The following is a 19,295-nucleotide window of genomic DNA, read 5'->3' as shown; positions in this document are numbered from 1 at the left end:
GGAAGAGTCAGTGACGAAATCCTGCATGAAGAGAGGAACTGGAACTCTGCCTGAGGAAAACGAAGTTTTGAAGGAATCTGTGGCTCAACATGGTGCCTGTATACTGAATAAACTGCCTGATAAATCTGTAAGACTTATCTTTGTTGTATCTGCTAGTTAATGTATAATTTGTAATATTTTATTTTTGTATATTAACCATGATTTGCCTGTTAACTTATGTTTAATTTATATTGATTTTTAGTTTGATTGTTAAAGTAAACTGTATAAATGTGAATTATTGTCCTTTTTTTATCTCACTGAGTCGTTCAGTTAATTTGGACCTTTTGGTTTGTTGGTCTCCACGGGGATTATAACAAATTGAAACTACATCTATAAAGAAGCCAGAGCTGGATTTTTCACAATAGAGCAAATACAATTTACATTCCATTTATTGAATCGTATGCGGGAGATGTAATTATAGTTGTGAAGAATACTAATTTTCAGCGTGCAATTTACAAAGGGTGAAAGTTTCTCATTTTTTTGTAGTTTGGCAGCAGAGTATAAAACCATAAAACATAGGAGCAGAATTAGGCCACTCGGCCCATCGAGTCTGCTCCGCCATTCAATCATGGCTGATATTTTTCTCATTCCCATTCTCCTGCCTTTTCCCCATAACCCCTGGTCCCCTTATTAATCAAGAACCTATCTATCTCTGTCTTAAAGACACTCAATGATCTGGCCTCCACAGCCTTCTGCAGCAAAGAGTTCCACAGATTCACCGCTCTCTGGCTGAAGAAATTCCTCCTCATCTCTGTTTTAAAGGTTCGTCACTTTAGTCTGAGGTTGTGCCCTCTGGTTCTAGTTTTTCCTACTAGTGGAAAAATCCTCTCCACATCCACTCTATCCAGGTCTCGCAGTATGCTGTAAGTTTCAATAAGGTCCCCCCTCATCCTTCTAAAATCCAATGAGTACAGACCCAGAGTCCTCAACCGTTCCTCATACGACAAACTCTTCATTCCAGTGATCATTCTTGTGAACCTCCTCTGGACCCTTTCCAAGGCCACCACATCCTTCCTTAGATACAGGGAGCCCAAAACTGCTCACAATACTCCAATTGGGGTCTGACCAGAGCCTTATACAGCCTCAGAAGTACATCCCTGCTCTTGTATTCTAGCCCTCGTGACATGAATGCTAACATTGCATTTGCCTTCCTAACTGCTGACTGAACCTGCACGTTAACCTTAAGAGAATCTTGAATAAGGACCCCCAAGTCCCTTTGTGTTTCTGATTTCCTCAGCATTTCCCCATTTAGAAAATAGTCTATGCCTCCATTCCTCCTTCCAAAGTGCATAATCTCACACTTTTCCACATTGTATTCCATCTGCCACTTCTTTGCCCACTCTCCTAGCCTGTCCAAGTCCTTCTGCAACCACCCAACCCACGCCCCCCCACCACTCCAGATGGAAAAAGCACCCTGGAAACTGCTAGCCCCAATGGCTTCCACCATCGTATTGTTAGGGACTGAGAGAAAGAAAATACAAAAACAGGTCCCACAACACCACACTGGTGTGCGGACTCTAGTTGAGACCATCCTGCCAACATCTTAAAAGGGCACTGTGATTCAAAGAATCAAGGATAGAACCCTCTCCTAAATATACCCCCCTCCACCCCTACCACACCCCCAACTTCAACAGAAATTGCACTACCCACAGAATAACCCCAACACAGAACTCCTCCCCCACCACGCAATACCCTACCAACAAAAAATTCCCCTGGCACTGCCCCATGGCACTTCCCAGGCATGAAACTCTTCCCCTCCCCCCCGAACCATGCGCTAACCTGAACGCCTCTGGCAGGTTCTACATGCCATTTGGGATCTATCATGATTCATGTTGGTATGCCCTAAAGCCGATGTAAATGGACAATCTAACGGGGCGGGCCGGGAGCGGAGGGGGGGGGAATTATCCAGCGTGGGTGTCTGATAATCATATTTAAATTTATTCTAATTGAGATACTGACATTCAATGTCGGGATTCCTGTTACATCATTGTGGGGGGGGGGGGGGACAAGGACAACTCACTACGGGAAATCCCACCAGCGTAATGTTTAGGGACACCCGCTCGATTTTCTGCTCCCATCGCTGATCCTGCCCACCGAAAACAGGAACAGAAAATCCCTCCCAAAATCTTTTCTAGAGTATGGTGGAATAACACTCACCACAGTATCAAATGAAGTTATTTTACTTAAATTAATAACATGGCAGGTACAAGGTGTTATTAACGTGCAACATTTTGGAAGTATCGCTTTATTCTTGGAACAATATTAAAAAATTATTGCAATGACAACTTTCATAAAAGCAAATCACTGCGGATGCTGGAACCTGAAACAAAAACAGAAAATGCTGGAAAATCTCAGGTCTGACTTCATTTTCATCCAACTTCACGGATCACAGATATAGGGGGGCGGGGGGGGGGGGGGGGTGGTGGTAGGGTAGGCGGGGGGGGGTAGGGTAGGCGGGGGGGGGGTGGTAGGGTAGGCGGGGAAGGTGGTAGGGTAGGCGGGGGGGTGGTAGGGTAGGCGGGGGGGCTGGTAGGGTAGGCGGGGGGGCTGGTAGGGTAGGCGGGGGGGTGGTAGGGTAGGCGGGGGGGCTGGTAGGGTAGGCGGGGGGGCTGGTAGGGTAGGCGGGGGGGTGGTAGGGTAGGCGGGGGGGTGGTGGTAGGGTAGGCGGGGGGGGGTGCTAGAGTAGGCGAGGGGGGGTGGTGGTAGGGTAGGCGGGGCGGTTGTGGTAAGGTAGGCGAGGGGGGGTGGGGGTAGGTGGGGGGACAGATGAGATCAGAGAACCCCCAGCCTTTATAAATCAGGCAGTAATGACCAGGATTAGAGGAGATCAGTAATCACAGGCAATGATTGATTTTACCAATTAGTAAACACAACTTCATCGGGTCCAAGTAAATCGAGAAGAAATTCTCAGTTGTCCCTCAATGTTAACCCTTTGCACCCATCAACTGGACAATTGCAGGTGAAATTATTGATTCCATCTACACATGTGGTTCCTGGTGGGCAAACGTTCAAGAGCTCGCACTCATTGATATCTGAAATAAGATGAGTAAGTGTTAATTATCAAACACATGATGTACTGTTTCTATAATAACATTTCACCCTTTCAGCAGAACGCACAGAGGTGTGGACAGTGACTTTTTCCTGCTGGGACCTAGACTTGAATTTTACGCTGCAGATGCCTGACCAGGAAGGGTGTGAAATTGTGGGAGAAGACATTGAGAGCAGGTCCCGATGTCACTGCGCACTCACGCAATATTTTGGATTTAGCGGGCGGGTGCGACAGTTGTAAGCGTCCCGTCGACAATCAAGCAGGCAATTTAGCCTATGACACAGCCAGTTGAATGCAATTTTACATTGCTCGCCTGCTCTTACACTTAGTGGATGGGCCGATTGGCCAGGCAAGCCTTACAGAGTGATAGGAAGCGTCAGGGCTGAAATAAAACGTAAAACGTTGTCTGGGGACTGAGGTTTGCGCTTGTGAGCGCTGCCTGGACACAGTTTGCAGCGTTTCACACAGACTGCCTGCCAATGGGTGAAATCGCATTCTGGGGCTGACCGCGACCAGAAGCGTGTTTTGCACCCACTTCCAGACCCGCCCGACTGAATAAAATATTCCGGCCCTTGATTCCATCCAGAAACATCAGAAAAAAGTCCCCGCTGACACTCAGTACACTGTGTGTAGGTTCCATAGAAGCGTACAGCTCAGAAGAGGCCATTTGGCCCAACCTGTCTATGCTAGCTGTTTGAAACAAATTAAACCATTTGTTAATGGAAGCTGTCCAATGGCACAAAATCTGCCTCCAGTCGGGAAGGTCACAGGATGATGGATGTGAGAAATGGACAAAATGACAGTACAGTACGTTGTTGTGTCTGTGATGTGTTGTGTGACAGAGGAGATTTTACTCTGCAGTTAGCCATGTTAAACCTAACCTGAGATCCTGACAATGGTAAATGTTCCATTGACCTGCATTATCACCCTCATTCTAATGAACAAACAACATTATCATGTTGGTGCCCAACCACAACATTTGCTGGAAATTGTTAGTTTCATTGTGTACCTGCTTGAACTATCACTGTCAATTCCTGTAGACATCCGGTTTATATGACTGGGCCAATATTTATGTCTCCCATGAAGACAGAAGTGTTGGAGACCTTTGTCCTGTGAAACTAGTAAGTGAAATATAGGGATAGATAATTTAAAGTTTGGCAGTGGATGTGTTGCAGCACAATGGTGACCATTCCTTATTTCACTGGAAGCAGTGGCATCCTATGTGCAAAGTGCTGAGTATTCCCCAGTGCATTTATCAAGCCTGACGCAGACTGCAGACTGCGCGCTTGCCTCTCAGGGGAATTTCAGAAGAACTTCATTGCAGTGTTAATGTAAGCCTTACTTGTGACCAATAAACAAACTTTAAAAACCTTAATGTGAGTACTTTGCTCATTATTGCTGGAGCAGTCCATAATGAATGGGAGCTTAAGGCAAGGCAGGACTACATTTTAATAACAATCACTGGGACCTTTGTCTGGTGTCCCCAAAACCTCTGCTCCATGCATGGTGCCCCCTGTCTCCTTTGCCCAACACTCCATCTAGCTCCATGCCTTGTGCCCAGTGCCACTATCCCTCACATTGACAAGCTGCCTGATACAAAGAAAGTAGCCAGCAGCCCTCGACTACCTTCTCGATCTCCTCAATCCAACTTTTACAGATGCACCATGGAAAGCATTCTTTCTTGTTGTATCACAGCTTGTATGGCTCCTGCTCTGCCCAAGACCGCAAGGAACTACAAAAGGTCGTCAAGGCAGCCCAATCCATCACGCAAACCAGCCTCCCATCTATTGACTCTGTCTATACTTCCCGCTGCCTCAGCAAAGCAGCCAGCATAATTAAGGACCCCATGCACCCCGGACATACACTCTTCCACCTTCCATTAGGAAAAAGATACAAAAGTCTGAGGTCACGTACCAACCGACTCAAGAACAGCTTCTCCACTGCTGTCATCGGATTTTGAATGGACCTACCTTGCATCAAGTTAATCTTTCTCTACACCCTAGCTATAACAGTAACACTACATTCTGCACTCTCTCTTTTCCTTCTCTATGAAAGGTATGCTTTGTCAGTATAGCGCGCAAGATGCATTCACATTAGCCTAGAAATCTCTCACTTTGATTCACAAGACTGCGCTCCATTAAAACAAGCTTTGGGCCCACCAGAGGGAATTAAACTCCAGTCTCCTGAGCCTATCAGGGAAAGAGCAAGGGAGGGGGACTAATTGGCTTGTTCTTTCAAGGCACCATGGGCCAAATGTTCTCCTTCTCAACCGACTCAAGAACAGCTTCTTCCCTGTTGCCATCAGACTTTTGAATGGACCTACAATTAATGCATTAAGTTAATCTACACCCACCGATAACTGTAACACTCCATTCTGCACCCTCTCGTTTCCTTCTCTATGAACAGTATGCTTTGTCTGCATAGCACGCAAGAAACAATACTTTTCACTGCATGCTAATACATGTGACAATAAGAAATCAAATCAAATCAAACATTCTGCCGATAGCTATCTCACATGTCATGATTGACATGACCTCAAACAGCAAACATTTGACTTTTTTAACAAATGATCTTCTATAATCTGCCTAGTTAGCTCATCCTGTACAGGAATGTACAGAGCCTTTTTACCAATGGTAGCACTTAGTGGATTATCTGCTCCATGTTGTCATGCTAGTTAATAACCCCACAGCTTGACAATTCAAGAGCCAATTTCAACCAGTCATCTTACCCATCCCCAATCCTTTATCCTGCGGTGATCTGATATCTTTGACCTTGTTTGATTGTCGCTGTCCAACAACAGCCAAAGAGACGAGTGTCAGTGACAATGAGCTGCACAACCAACCTCCTGTTGTCACTCCCACTTCCTCACCCCTGCCACTGCCCCAATCACAGTGCCAGACCCTACAAGAGGCAGGCCGACACTCGGAGCACACCCCAGCTATACAAATAATTCAGGACAGGAAAATTGAGAGACAGAGGTGCTGCACATCACAGGTGATGCTGTGTCTGACAGGAGTGGAGTCACAGGAGTGTGGGACGTGGGTGAGGAAGGAGGGCCGAACTTGTTTGAACCTGTCCTATTGAATATAACTGCAGACTTTTCTTGTGATAAAATAAATTTTGCAGTGAAAATTCACTGACCGAATTCACAGAATGTTCCATTAAATCCTCCAGGGCAATTGCAGAAAATGTCACCGTAGATATCCAGACAGATACCACCGTTTTCACAGGGAGACAAATCACAATCACTTGTTCCTAAGAAAGAAAAAATGAAATTGGAGTTTTTATTTCAATCTGGCATCAAGGGTGGAATTTTCCCGTCCCGCCTGCCTTGGGAATTGTGGTGGGCAAGGCAGGACAATTCAAAGGTTCGTTGACCTTGGGCGGGAATTTCCAGTTTTGGGCATGCAGGGCCGGATAATCCCGCCCCAAGTGTCACATAACATGTTCTAGATGAAGCACATTTTGGTGTAAAATAACATGGACAGGATTCTCTCCAGGATCCCGACTTCCCCGACCCAGACACCATTTTACGGTGGGAGAAAACAGAACCTCGGATAGGGAGCCTTCCCTTGCCCCTATTAAGGCCTTGATGTGGAATTTAAGGGCCTTTCCCCTCCATCCTCAATTTTTAATTTTGCGGGCACCTGAACACAAGGTGTGAAATGGAATAAGTTCTCATCCTCGATCTTGGCCTGGAAAGGGCCAAGAGGCCTCTTCAGACTGGGCGCATCCCTCCCTCAGTGACCAAGGAGTTCTGGCCCTCCTTGCTCACTACCTCCCACCCCTCCCCATCCCCAGTTTGGGTTATTCCCCATCTTCCCCTCCCCAGCACCATTGGCACATACCAGAAGTGCAGCCCATGACTTGATCTCAGGCACGGCGCTGCAGTACCTCTTCCGGCCACCGCAGTGCTGTGATTGATGGGTTGATTCAACCTGATTGAACGGCAGCTCTCCAAGGTGGGACTTCTGCCCATGTGCAGACAGAGGTGCTACTGGCTGCCAATCAGAGCTTAGCTGAGTGTAAAATAGCAGTTGGCCTGTCGGAGTTGGTGTTGATGCAATCATTGCTGACTCTCAGGATGATGGGCGCTGAGCATAGAATCCCTACAGGACAGAAGGAGGCCATTTGGCCCATCAAGCCTGCAATGACAATTCCACCCAATCCGGTAACCCCACATATTAACCCTGCTAATCCCCCCCAAAACTAGGGTCAATTTAGAATGGCCAATCAAGCTAACCCCCACATCTTTGGACTGTGGGAGGAAACTGGAGCACCCTGAGGAAACCCACGCAGACATGGAGAGAATGTACAAACTCCACACAGACAGTGACCCAAGCCGGGAATTGAACTCGGGTCCCTGATGCTGTGAGGCAGCAGTGCTAACCATTGTGCCACCGTGCTGTCCCAAGGTACAGCACTAGCCATTCTGCAAATTCAGGCCATTATCCTGACAGGCTATTTTGGAAAGATTTCCCTGCACAGGCACAAATTAAAAATCTAGGAAATGCCTCTGTGAATACCAGCAATACCTCTTCCAGTAAGTAGGGGAATTGATTTGAATGGGTTGTGTATCTGACCATTGACCTTGGCAACTGTGATTGGACCTCGAATGGTTCATAACCATTGTCCACCTGCTTTCTCATGCATTATGCAATTACATTTTACAATTCAAAGTATTAACATTTATTAATGAAAATCAACATATCAATTGAATAATGTTTTCCCATAAACTAATGGATTGGCTGTAGGTCTGTGCTTTATTAATATTTTGGAAAGAGCAATATATATGTGTTGTTAGATAGCATACAGAATTGTACCATCAGGGGTCTGCAAGTAAAGGCTGAGGGTATGCAGAGACTGTATTAATAAAATGAGCCAGTATGTTGCTCATGCACTTTTAATTCTGGTCTGTCTCCAGCTTCTTCTAGTCCCAAGAGGACTTTAAGTTATTATTTTGTCAAATAGAAATTTAAGCACCGCAATTAAACCAATTTTTCTCATAAACTAATGGAGTGATCTATAGGTTAGCTGGAAAATACCAAGTTGTTGCCTGTTTGAGGTAGACTTGTTAATAGGACTCACCAAACACTTCAGCTAGATATCTGTCAAAGTATTGCCAGGATGGGATGTGACTCCTTCTCAGGAGAAGTATTTGGGGCGGCACAGCAGCACAATGGTTAGCATTGCTGCCTCACAGTGCCAGGGACACGGGTTCGATTCCAGCCTCGGGTCACTGTCTGTGTGGAGTTTGCACATTCTCCCCATGTCTGCGTGGGTTCCTCCAGATTCTCCGGTTTCCTCCCACACTCCAAAAATGTGAGATTTAGGTTGATTGGCCATGCTAAATTGACCCTAGTGTCAGGGGGATTAGTAGCGTAAATACATGGTGTTACGGGTATAGGGCCTGGGTGGGATTGTGGTCGGTGCAGACTCAATGGGCCAAGTGGCCTCCCTCTGCACTGTTGGGATTCTATGATTCTATTGTCTTGATTTGGAGGGCCGTATGATACCAAGTAGACCATTAGAATCCAGAAAAGAGAATTCTCTGTATCACTCACTCTGAAAACCTGAGCACTGGAATCTAGGCTGACACTGTGCGTAAGTACTGGAGTGCTGCACTGTCAGAGGTGTCAACCTGTGGCTGTCATATTAAACTGAGCCACATTTGCTCTTCAAAGTGAAGATAAAACATCCTGTGACATTTTTTCAAACGCGAGTGTTGTCATCCCCAGTGTTCTGGCCAATATTTGTCCCTCAGTTAACATCACTAAGAAAGGTTTTCTGGTCATCATCATGTTGTTATTTATGGGAACAAGCTGTGCACAGATGACATCTCCAAAGTACTTGATGCACGACAATCGAGCACGAGACACAAGGCTTCTGTAATTGAAGGCTTTTATTGTCTAACAATGGAACTATTTAAACACGAGTACACCATTCCAGACTGGAGGGGTCCCGCCCGAGCAGAGGGTCTTATACCTCTCCCAGGAGGTGGGGCCCGACTGGGATGTGCCACAACAGCAACCACCACAGGTGTATTAATCCCACAGTGTAAACACCCTAGCCCAACAACAACATTATAACAACCCCACAGTGTGAACACCCTAGCCCAACAACAACATTAGAATAACCCCACAGTGGTAACCAACGATGGTTCACCACATTCACCCCTCCTTTGAGAACAAAGGCCGGCGGGGTGCGAAAACAGACTATATATACAAACAAAATCTACAAGTCCAGACGGTCTGGAGGACCGCACCGTCGTTGTGACCTCCTCAATACCGGCTGTGACACCGGAGCAGGTGCTTGCGGTGGCGTTCTCTCCAAAACAGTGTCCGGCTGTCCCCTTGAGGACTCACGGGCCGGTTGACCCTGATGAAGCGGTAGTACAGGGGATCCCGGTACCTTCTGCGATGGCGCCGATCTCCGAGTCTCAGGCAAGCTGTACAGTGGAGTATAACTGTTATGCACTGGTCCCGGTGCTGACCGCGCCACGTCCGGGGGAGAAATAAGAGATAGGGGATTCGTGACTGGGGGTATGGGAGCGACAGGAGTTGCTACGTCCCCTGCGGGCGCCAGGTCTCGGATCGAGACTGTGTCCTCTCGCCCGTCAGGATATGCCACATAGGCATACTGAGGGTTGGCGTGGAGGAGGTGGACCGGTTCGACCAAGGGGTCGGACTTGCGGGCCCTTACATGTCGCCGCAGAAGGACGGGTCCTGGGTACGTCAACCAGGCTGGTAAAGATATCCCCGAGGACGACTTCCGAGGGAATGAGAACATCCTCTCGTGGGGAGTAGCATTGGTTGCCGTACACAGGAGGGAGCGAATGGAGTGAAGCGCATTTGGGAGGACCTCCTGCCAATGGGAGACTGGAAGGCCTTTGGACTTCAGCGCCAATAGGACAGCCTTCCAGACTGTAGCATTCTCTCTCTCCACCTGTCCGTTGCCCCTAGGGTTGTAACTCGTGGTTCTACTAGAGGCAATCCCGTATGAGAGCAGGAATTGCCTCAAGTCGTTACTCATGAACGACGAGCCCCTATCGCTATGTATATAGCAGGGGTACCCGAACAGGGTAAAAAGATCACGGAATGCCTTGATCACCGTGGCAGTCGACGTGTCCGCACAGGGGACAACAAACGGGAACCGGGAGTACTCGTCTATGATGTTAAGAAAGTACACGTTCCGGTCTGTTGAGGGAAGGGGGCCCTTAAAATCCACACTCAGCCTCTCGAAGGGGCGAGTGGCCTTGACCAAATGTGCCCGGTCAGGTCGGTAAAAGTGCGGTTTGCATTCCGCGCAAAGCCGACAGCTCCTTGTTACTGACCTGACATCCTCCACCGAGTAGGGCAGGTTGCGGGCTTTGATGAAGTGGTAGAGCCGAGTGACCCCAGGATGGCACAGGTCATTATGGAGGGCGTTCAAGCGGTCCTCCTGCATAGTAGCGCATGTTCCGCGCGAGAGGGCATCCGAGGGCTCATTGAGTTTCCCTGGACGATACATAATATCGTAATTATAGGTGGAGAGCTCAATTCTCCACTGCAAGATCTTGTCATTCTTGATCTTGCCCCTCTGCGTATTATTGAACATAAACGCCACGGACCGCTGGTCCGTGATCAGGGTGAACCGCTTCCCCGCCAGGTAATGGCGCCAGTGTCTGACGGCCTCCACAATAGCCTGAGCCTCCTTTTCCACCGCTGAATGCCGAATTTCGGGACCTTGAAGGGTGCGGGAGAAAAACGCGACGGGCCTGCCTGCCTGGTTTAGTGTGGCGGCCAGGGCGAAATCAGATGCATCACTTTCCACCTGAAAAGGGATGGATTCATCCACCGCGTGCATCGTGGCTTTCGCAATGTCGCTTTTCAATGCCTTGAAGGCCAATTGGGCCTCTGGCGAGAGTGGAAAAGTCGTGGACTTAATAAGCGGACGGGCTTTGTCCGCGTAGTTGGGGACCCACTGCGCATAATAGGAGAAGAAGCCTAGGCATCTCCTCAGTGCTTTTGCGCTAGCGGGCAAAGGAAGTTCAGCAAGGGGGCGCATACGGTCGGGATCAGGGCCAATGATCCCGTTTTCCACTACGTATCCCAGGATGGCTAACCGGTGCGTACGGAATACACACTTCTCCCTGTTGTAGGTCAGATTCAGGCGAGATGCAGTGCGCAAAAAGTTCTGGAGATTTGTGTCATGGTCCTGCTGATCATGGCCGCAGATGGTGACATTATCCAGATACGGGAAGGTAGCCCGCAGCCCGTTCTGGTCCACCATTCGGTCCATAGCACGCTGGAAGACCGAGACCCCATTGGTGACACCAAATGGAACCCTAAGAAACTGATACAGACGACCATCCGCCTCAAAAGCCGTGTAATGTCGGTCCTCTGGGCAGATGGGGAGTTGGTGGTAGGCGGACTTAAGGTCTATGGTGGAGAACACCCGGTACTGCGCAATCTGATTGACCATATCAGATATGCGCGGGAGAGGATACGCATCCAGCTGCGTATATCGATTAATGGTCTGACTGTAGTCAATGACCATCCGGGGTTTGTTCCCGCTCTTAACCACCACGACCTGTGCTCTCCACGGACTAACGCTGGGCTGTATGATCCCTTCTTTGAGGAGCCGCTGAACCTCAGATCTGATGAAGATCCGATCTTCAGCACTGTAACGCCTACTTTTAGTAGCGATGGGCTTGCAGCCTGGTACCAGATTCTTAAATAAAGAGGGTGTGGTGATCTTTAGTGTGGAAAGATTGCATGCGGGGCACTTTGGACAATTTGGAGGCTGCGGCTGATCCCCTCCTGTCAGCGAAGGGAGTGGCCCACCGTACTGTAGGATCACACTCTTCATGTGGACCATAAAGTTTAGTCTGAGGAGAATTGGCGCGCAAAGATGCGGCAACACAAGGAGCCTGTATCGCTCGTAAATTGTGCCCTGCACTTTCAGAGTTACCACACAACGTCCTTGGATCAGTACAGACCGGGACCGTGATGCCATAGAAATTGTCTGTTTGGCAGGTAGAACCCGGAGTCCACACCTCTTTACAGTGTCAGGGTGAATAAAGCTCTCAGTGCTCCTGCTGTCAAACAGACAATAAACAGTACGACCATTTACCTTAACGTTCATCATTGAACAGTCAAGCCTGTGGTGCTTAGCCTGGTCCAGGGTGATCGACGCCACCGTTGGCCCTTGGACGTCACTGCAGGCAGCCGAGGTTGATGCTGAGGACCCCTGCTGGTCGCTCCTGGTCGTCGTCGACCAAGATGGCCGCCCCCATGAATCGCACATGGTTGAGGGCGCCAAGCGTAGCGACTCCTGGTGGTCATCCTCCTCCGACTCCGCCAACCACAATGGCGTCGTCCTGGGCTCGCACGTGGACGGACCTCGTGGGTACTGCGACGTCGATGGCGATGATCTCCGTTCTGGAGGGTCACAGGCTGCACTGCCGTTCTTGGGCTTCGATCTGCAGACTTTCGCGTAGTGCCCCTTTTTACCGCATTGATCACAGACCACCGCTTTAGCAGGACACTGTTGCCGTGGATGCTTGGCTCCTCCGCAGAAATAGCACCGCGGGCCGCCTGGGGCTGCCGCCGTCGTCGGGTCGATATGGGAGCGCGAGCCCGTGGGGCGAGGAGGGATTTGTGACTGCTCCTGCCACGTTGTCTCCACGTGGTCCTCCGGATACAGGGCCAAGCTTTTCGACGCCGCCTCCAGCATTTCAGCCATCTCCATAGCTTGGGTCAGGTTGAGATTCCCCTTCTCCAACAGCTTGAGCCGGATGTACAAAGACCCTACCCCTGCCACAAACGCATCTCGGGCGAGGTCGTACATGTACTGCTCAGCCGACACAGCTTTGCAGTCGCAGCCCCTGGCAAGCTGCAAGAGCTCATTGGCGTAGTCCTCCGTGGTTTCGCCCGACTGCCGACGTCGTGTAGCGAGGAGGTAACGAGCGTGGATCTCGTTGGGAGGTCTCGTGTAGCGCTTTTTCAAAAGCTCGAGGGCCCTCGGGTAAGTGGTGGCCGCACGAATCGCGAGGTAGACAGTGTCGCTTACCCTCGCATGGAGGACCTGGAGTCTGTCGTTATCCGTGGTGACTGCTGCAGAGGCTGCCAGGTAGTCCTCGAAACACTTCAGCCAGTGGTCGAAGGTGTTAGAGGTGCCGACCGCACGTGGATCCAGCGTCAGACGCTCTGGCTTTAGCATTTGTTCCATACTCTCCTTTCTGTCGAGAGTTTCGTGTTAGACAATAAAATTGATGCACGACAATCGAGCACGAGACACAAGGCTTCTGTAATTGAAGGCTTTTATTGTCTAACAATGGAACTATTTAAACACGAGTACACCATTCCAGACTGGAGGGGTCCCGCCCGAGCAGAGGGTCTTATACCTCTCCCAGGAGGTGGGGCCCGACTGGGATGTGCCACAACAGCAACCACCACAGGTGTATTAATCCCACAGTGTAAACACCCTAGCCCAACAACAACATTATAACAACCCCACAGTGTGAACACCCTAGCCCAACAACAACATTAGAATAACCCCACAGTGGTAACCAACGATGGTTCACCACAGTACTTCACTGACCTAGTGACACCTTGAGGTTTGGATGGGTGATATATAAATGTATGTCTTTATTATTTTCTTTCTGGAATTTTGTGATATTTGAACTATTTTATATCAATTAATTATTTTGAAATAATTGCCCAGTGAAGAAAATAATCCTTTTTATGCTGGAAGCTACTTTTATTCTGTTCCGTAAAAGTTCTAACTATTTTGTGTTTTGGGTATTGCTGAAAAAATACACATGTTGTCGAAGCTTTTCATCTTTCAGTCATCAGGGCAATTGGACAATTGGCACTAACAGAATGTTGCAGTCAGGCCAAAGAGACTTTCTGCCTTTCGCTCAAACAAGTAATGTAGTGCATGAATTTCAGAGCCAGTGTGAAGGCTCTGCCTTCCAAAGGCTGGCTGATCGTATTAAACTGCATGTCGCTTCAGTTGTTCGCAGGAGGCAAAGTGTGTAGCCAACTATAGCCAACCAGATGGTGCTTGCAAAGCTTAAAACAGTTTCCAATGTTAGCTGTGATTTCATGATTGGACAATACTTGCTAAACAATCCTGATTGTGCTCAGAATTAAACTGACAACCAATTTAGGATTATCAGTCAGGCTCACAGGCTGGCTGACTTACTCATGCTGGAAGCTACATATAATAATACACAAGGCTCTGTTCTTTGCAAACAGAGAGAACGTGTACACACACTGTCCTTTCTTCAACCAAACAAAATAGGCAACAACCAGTCTCTGGTTCATTCTGCAAGGCAAAGCCTTGACCAATCAGAGTCAACCTGCCTGATTTGAATTGAATCAAAGTTTGGCAGTTAACTGTAGGTCAATAGTTAACTGGTGTATTCTCTATGGCAATGCCTCTGCCAATAAGAGTCCACATGCCAACCAATCATCGCTCTCTTCTTGTGTGGTAGAAATTGTTATTCCCTTAACATTTCGTATTCTAGCAAATTATCCTGAAGAGTGCAAGACAAAAAGCTTTAACAGGATGTGCCCTTTTTCAGCAATATTCAAGTTCGGCACTAGCAAGAAACTACTTTGATATTGTGAGAAATTAAAGAAGACATACCTGCGTAGAATGCCCAGAATAAATCCTTGAAGAAAGGGAAAAAAAACACGTCAAAATCATTGAGTTAAAAGGCCCACAAATCAATTGATCCTAATTAAACCAGGCTCAGGCCAACCAGAGTTGAATTGTTGCATCAAAAACAGAAAATGCTGGAAAATCTCAGCAAGTCTGACAGCATCTATGGAGAGAGAATAGACCGAACATTTCGAGTCCAAATTAGTCTTTTTCAGAGCTGAAGACAAGAAAAATAGTGTGAGATTTATACTGTGAGGGTGAGGGGGGTTGTAATTGCTAGGGATGGCATTGACCAAACAACAAAGGGGATGTAAATGGTGATGATCAAGGCTAGGAATGGTGCTAATAACATCCATTAAGAGATTGGAATGTGTAAATGGCAGAACAGAGGTGCAGAGTGCAGGAAGGTGGCAGATAGCCCGAGTGGGGTGGGGGGAAGAGGATGTTAAAACAAGATAGAAAGCGAGATCTTAGAAGTGAAAAAAATATAAATAAGAATACAAAGTAATAAATATAGATTAATAAGATGAAAAGAAACAGTGAAATAAAATAAATGGAAATGGAGTGGAGGACGAGGAGAGAGTTCACGCTCTGAAGTTGTTGAACTCAATGTTCAGTCCAGAAGGCTGCATAGTGGCTCAGGCATTAAAGTAAAGTTTAAACTTTATTTATTAGTCAAATTAATGCTGCAATGAAGTTACTGTGAAAATTCCCTAGTCGCCACACTCGGGTACACTGAGGGAGAATTTAGCATGTCCTATGTACCTAACCAGCACGTCTTTCTGACTGTGGTAGGAAGCCGGAGCACTCGGAGGAAACTCACGCAGATACGGGGAGAACGTGCAGACTCTGCACAGATAGTGATCCAAGCCGGGAATGGAACCCAGGTCCCTCGCGCTGTGAGGCAGCAGTGCTAACCACTGTGCCACCATGCTATCCACCAAGTGCCTAAGATAAAGTGCTGTTTCTCCAGTTTGCATTTGGTTTCACTGGAAGTTTGCAAAAGGCCAAGGACGGACATGTGGACAGGAGATCAGGGCGGTGTGTTGAAATGGCAAGCGACAGGAAGATCTGGGTCCCGCTTGCAGACTGAACAAATTTGTCCTGCAAACCGGTCTACGTTTAGTCTCTCCAGTGTAGGGTAGACCGCACTGGGAGCAGCGAAGGCAATAGACCAGCCTGAAAAGAGTGTTTGGGCCCTGGGATGATGAGCTGGGAGGAGGTGAAAGAAAGAAATCAAGGAGTGAGTTGCTACCTGAGGGAAGGCAGCCAACCAGAAGCAATGGTCCAAGCACAGCAAAATGAGGTTCTCTTGGCAGTCAATGCCACCTCGACCAATCCCCACATGGCAGCTCATAAGTAGCTCAGTGATCTTGCTAATCTAGACAAGGTAAGAGGAGACTGCCTCACCTTGTAACAGGCAATGTCAACAGCAAGTTTCATATTGCACCAAACTTATTATTCTGAGCACCTGGAATCCTCCCAGTTATGTGATCAGAGAAAGAATGAAAATGAGGAACAGTGAGAATGGGACACAGAGACTAAAATGAGTCTTAAAACTTGGGCCTTACTGTGTTCGTGTCATCTTCAAAAATCTCTCGAACCTCTTCTCTGGAACAGGTTTCTTCCAAACACTCTCTTTCCAGATTCCCTCCTTTGGCTTCCTCAAAAAGATAGTTAGCTCTGCGAAATCGAGACAGGAACCGCGCAGCATCCGGTTTCTGTAAAAATACTCAATAACGCATCCATATTATTCGAAACCATGCGCCTGAGTGCATATATCGTAACATAGTAACACTGATGGCTGTCAAGTCTTCTATGATATCCTGAGATTGTGGAAGGCACTATATAAATGAAAATTCTTTCTTTGCCTTAAAGTCTGTGAAAAGTCAGAGCGATAGGTGGATTTTCACTGAATTTGCTGGCATTCTGGTTTGAAATTTCACTAGATATTGAGGGAAGAATTGTACAAAGTCCCTTTCAAAAATTATTTTAGTGTGAGGATACTTTGGCCTCTAACAATTAAATCAATAAAATGACTAAATCGGTTGCTATTTTTTTTGTTTAGCTGTAGAGTCTGTTTCAAATAAAAAAAAGACACAAGTAACCATCTTCCTCATAATCTTGCTAATCATATCCACATTCATTATAATCTGTTCAGTTATAACACAAGCTTCGTTAAAAAACTCCTGAAACTTGGTCTGTTATCTTTTATTTCATTTTATGCTCTGTTATTTTTTGCTGTGTACAGGGCTTTCTCACTTTAAAGCATCTCTCTTATTAAACACAATAAAGGTTTGGTTTCTACAGATGTTCTGTAACCAGGTTTCTGCCTGATAGCCAGAATTTATATGTTCCGGCCCTGACTTTAATGCCCGATGGGTTTCTAGTGAAGCAATTTTAACTCATTAACTAGGGCGGCACGGTGGCACAGTGGTTAGCACTGCTGCCTCACAGCGCCAGGGACCCGGGTTCAATTCCGGCCTCAGGTCCAGAGTCTCCATGTTCTCCCCGTGACTGCGTGGGTTTCCTCCGGATACTCCGGTTTCCTCCCACAGTCCAAAGGTGTGCGGGTTAGGTGGATTGGCCATGCTAAATTATCCTTTATTAGCAGGGTAAATACGTGGGGTTGCGGGAATAGGCCTTGGGTGGGATTGTTGTCAGTGCATATTCAATGGGCCAAATGGCCTCCTTCTGCAGTAGGAATTCTATGATTCTATGAACAGGCGGCCAATTCCACTTCAGTTTGTGCAGAGAAACAAGTAGTTCACTGGCATTCAAGTCGATGTAGTAAGGGAGATTCAGGGAGCATCTCACAGGAGGGAAGTAAGAGGGAGCCTGAAACAAGAAATTTTTCCTTGTGCTCAGGGCAACATGTGGCTCCTTCAACATCATTGGGAAAATTTCTGTTAAATTAAATTGTCTCACCAGGTTCAGGATTCCCTTCTCCCCTGACATTACCTGGGAGCAAAACCACAGCATTTTGGCACTCAGGCTTGTGGTAAATTAACAGTTGGAACTGATTGACTTTACTGGACCCCAGTCTCCATTTTTTAAAGTTAAATTATAAAACATGGGCGTCGCTGGCTGGCCAGCATCTATTGCCCATCCCTAGTTGCCCTTGAAAAGGTGGTGATGGTTGCTTTGTTTGAGCTTCTCAGCCGCCTTTCCAGAGGCAAAATCAAGGACAATTCTAGGATGGGTAAGTACGCAGGAACACGTCAACCACACAAGACCAATTTCCACCGGGCAGATAGTGTTAAAATGGCCATTCTTGTAACCTTTCTCCAATTGTTTAATTACCCGAATGGAAACTATTCCAAATACCATTACTCCAATATCACATCAAGGCAGCAAAGGTTAGATGGCAGCTGAAATTCTCTGACCTCGCCCATGGCTGGGATTCTCCAGTCCCGCTGCAGTGAATGGAGATTTGGCTGAGCGCTAAATTCTCCATTCCTGCTGGCAGTGGTGGCGGGGTGAACAACATCGGAGAATTCACGCCAATAATTTTGGAATCATTTGTGTATTTACACAAAAAATTAATTTGAAGAAACAAAATTGCTATCCTGTCCCTGGATCTCAATGATGCCTCGGGGGGTGTGATGCAAAGACAAGGCACAGACAGTTCATGATAGAGATTGAAGACCTGAGAACTTCTCACTGCCGATGGTTAATGGGTGGTGGGCACAGGAGTCAAAGTGTCAGAGAACGAGTCAGATCACCAGTCTATTCTCAGCCAGGGACTGATTCAATACCACATGTAGCAGCAACAGAGGGAGCCAGAGAAATATGTCTAAAAACAGATTACTTCAAGAATTATGATGAAAAGTGTTGATACTTACAGTCATTTGCCTGACAGCCAAAGAGAAACAATGATATTATCCCATAGCTCAAAATGATTGTCATGTTACTCTCAAAATACCTGCTCAAATTTATCAAGACAAGAAAAACAAGATGCAGTTTTGTAAAAAATTCTACCTCACTCAAACTGGTGCTTCACTGTTTATATAGTCAGTGGGTTTTCTTGTTATTGAAATGCTTCAGTTAATAAATAACAGACTATTTTGAAATGTTGTCACAATGTTTCGCAGAGCACTTCGTCCCATATTTTTGACGGGTGGTGGGGAAGGGGGCATGGGTGGCGGGGAGGAGGGTTTGGGCCAAGCTGGTAAATATCAGGGAGCCACATCGGGTTGTCTCTTCAATGCTGTTCCGCCCCTGGCCCATTTACCAGCAGCAGGACTGGCTGTATGGTGGCTGACTGCCCACCAGAGACAGGCAGCTAATTTAAATAAATGATGGCCTCTTAATGGTGCCATGTTGTGGGGCAGCTGGAATTTTGCAGGTGGTTGAGTGGTCACTTCTTCTGCAGGTGGCCGCCAACTGTGCGGGGGTGGGGGGGGCAGTGATGCATGTAAGTTCTGCTGTAAAGTCAGATGTGGACTTGGATAGGCCTGGCTATAGAAGAAGGCTGGTAGGTTTTCACACTGAAATGCTGGCTATGATCTCTCTGCGGAAGAGAATTCCACAGACCCATGACCCTTTGAGAGAT

General features: G+C 47.3%; 1 protein-coding gene across 1 annotated transcript; it reads right to left on the bottom strand.

Moving 5' to 3' along the window:
* Window positions 1–2,789: 2,789 nt before the first annotated feature.
* LOC144479257 (coagulation factor X-like) lies at window positions 2,790–18,756 on the bottom strand. Its single transcript, XM_078197928.1, has 5 exons — window positions 18,586–18,756; window positions 16,312–16,472; window positions 14,726–14,750; window positions 6,230–6,343; window positions 2,790–3,071 (listed from the first exon to the last, which is right to left on the bottom strand). The coding sequence occupies exons 1-5, from the start codon at window positions 18,647–18,649 to the stop codon at window positions 2,947–2,949; spliced, it is 489 nt and encodes a 162-aa protein (XP_078054054.1). The 5' UTR covers window positions 18,650–18,756; the 3' UTR covers window positions 2,790–2,946.
* Window positions 18,757–19,295: the final 539 nt, after the last annotated feature.

The sequence above is a fragment of the Mustelus asterias genome, chromosome 25 (genome assembly GCF_964213995.1).
Source record: "Mustelus asterias chromosome 25, sMusAst1.hap1.1, whole genome shotgun sequence".
Classification (NCBI taxonomy): Eukaryota; Metazoa; Chordata; class Chondrichthyes; order Carcharhiniformes; family Triakidae; genus Mustelus; species Mustelus asterias.
The sequence above is the reverse complement of the archived record's forward strand: the minus strand, read 5'-3'. Positions and strand labels throughout refer to the sequence as shown.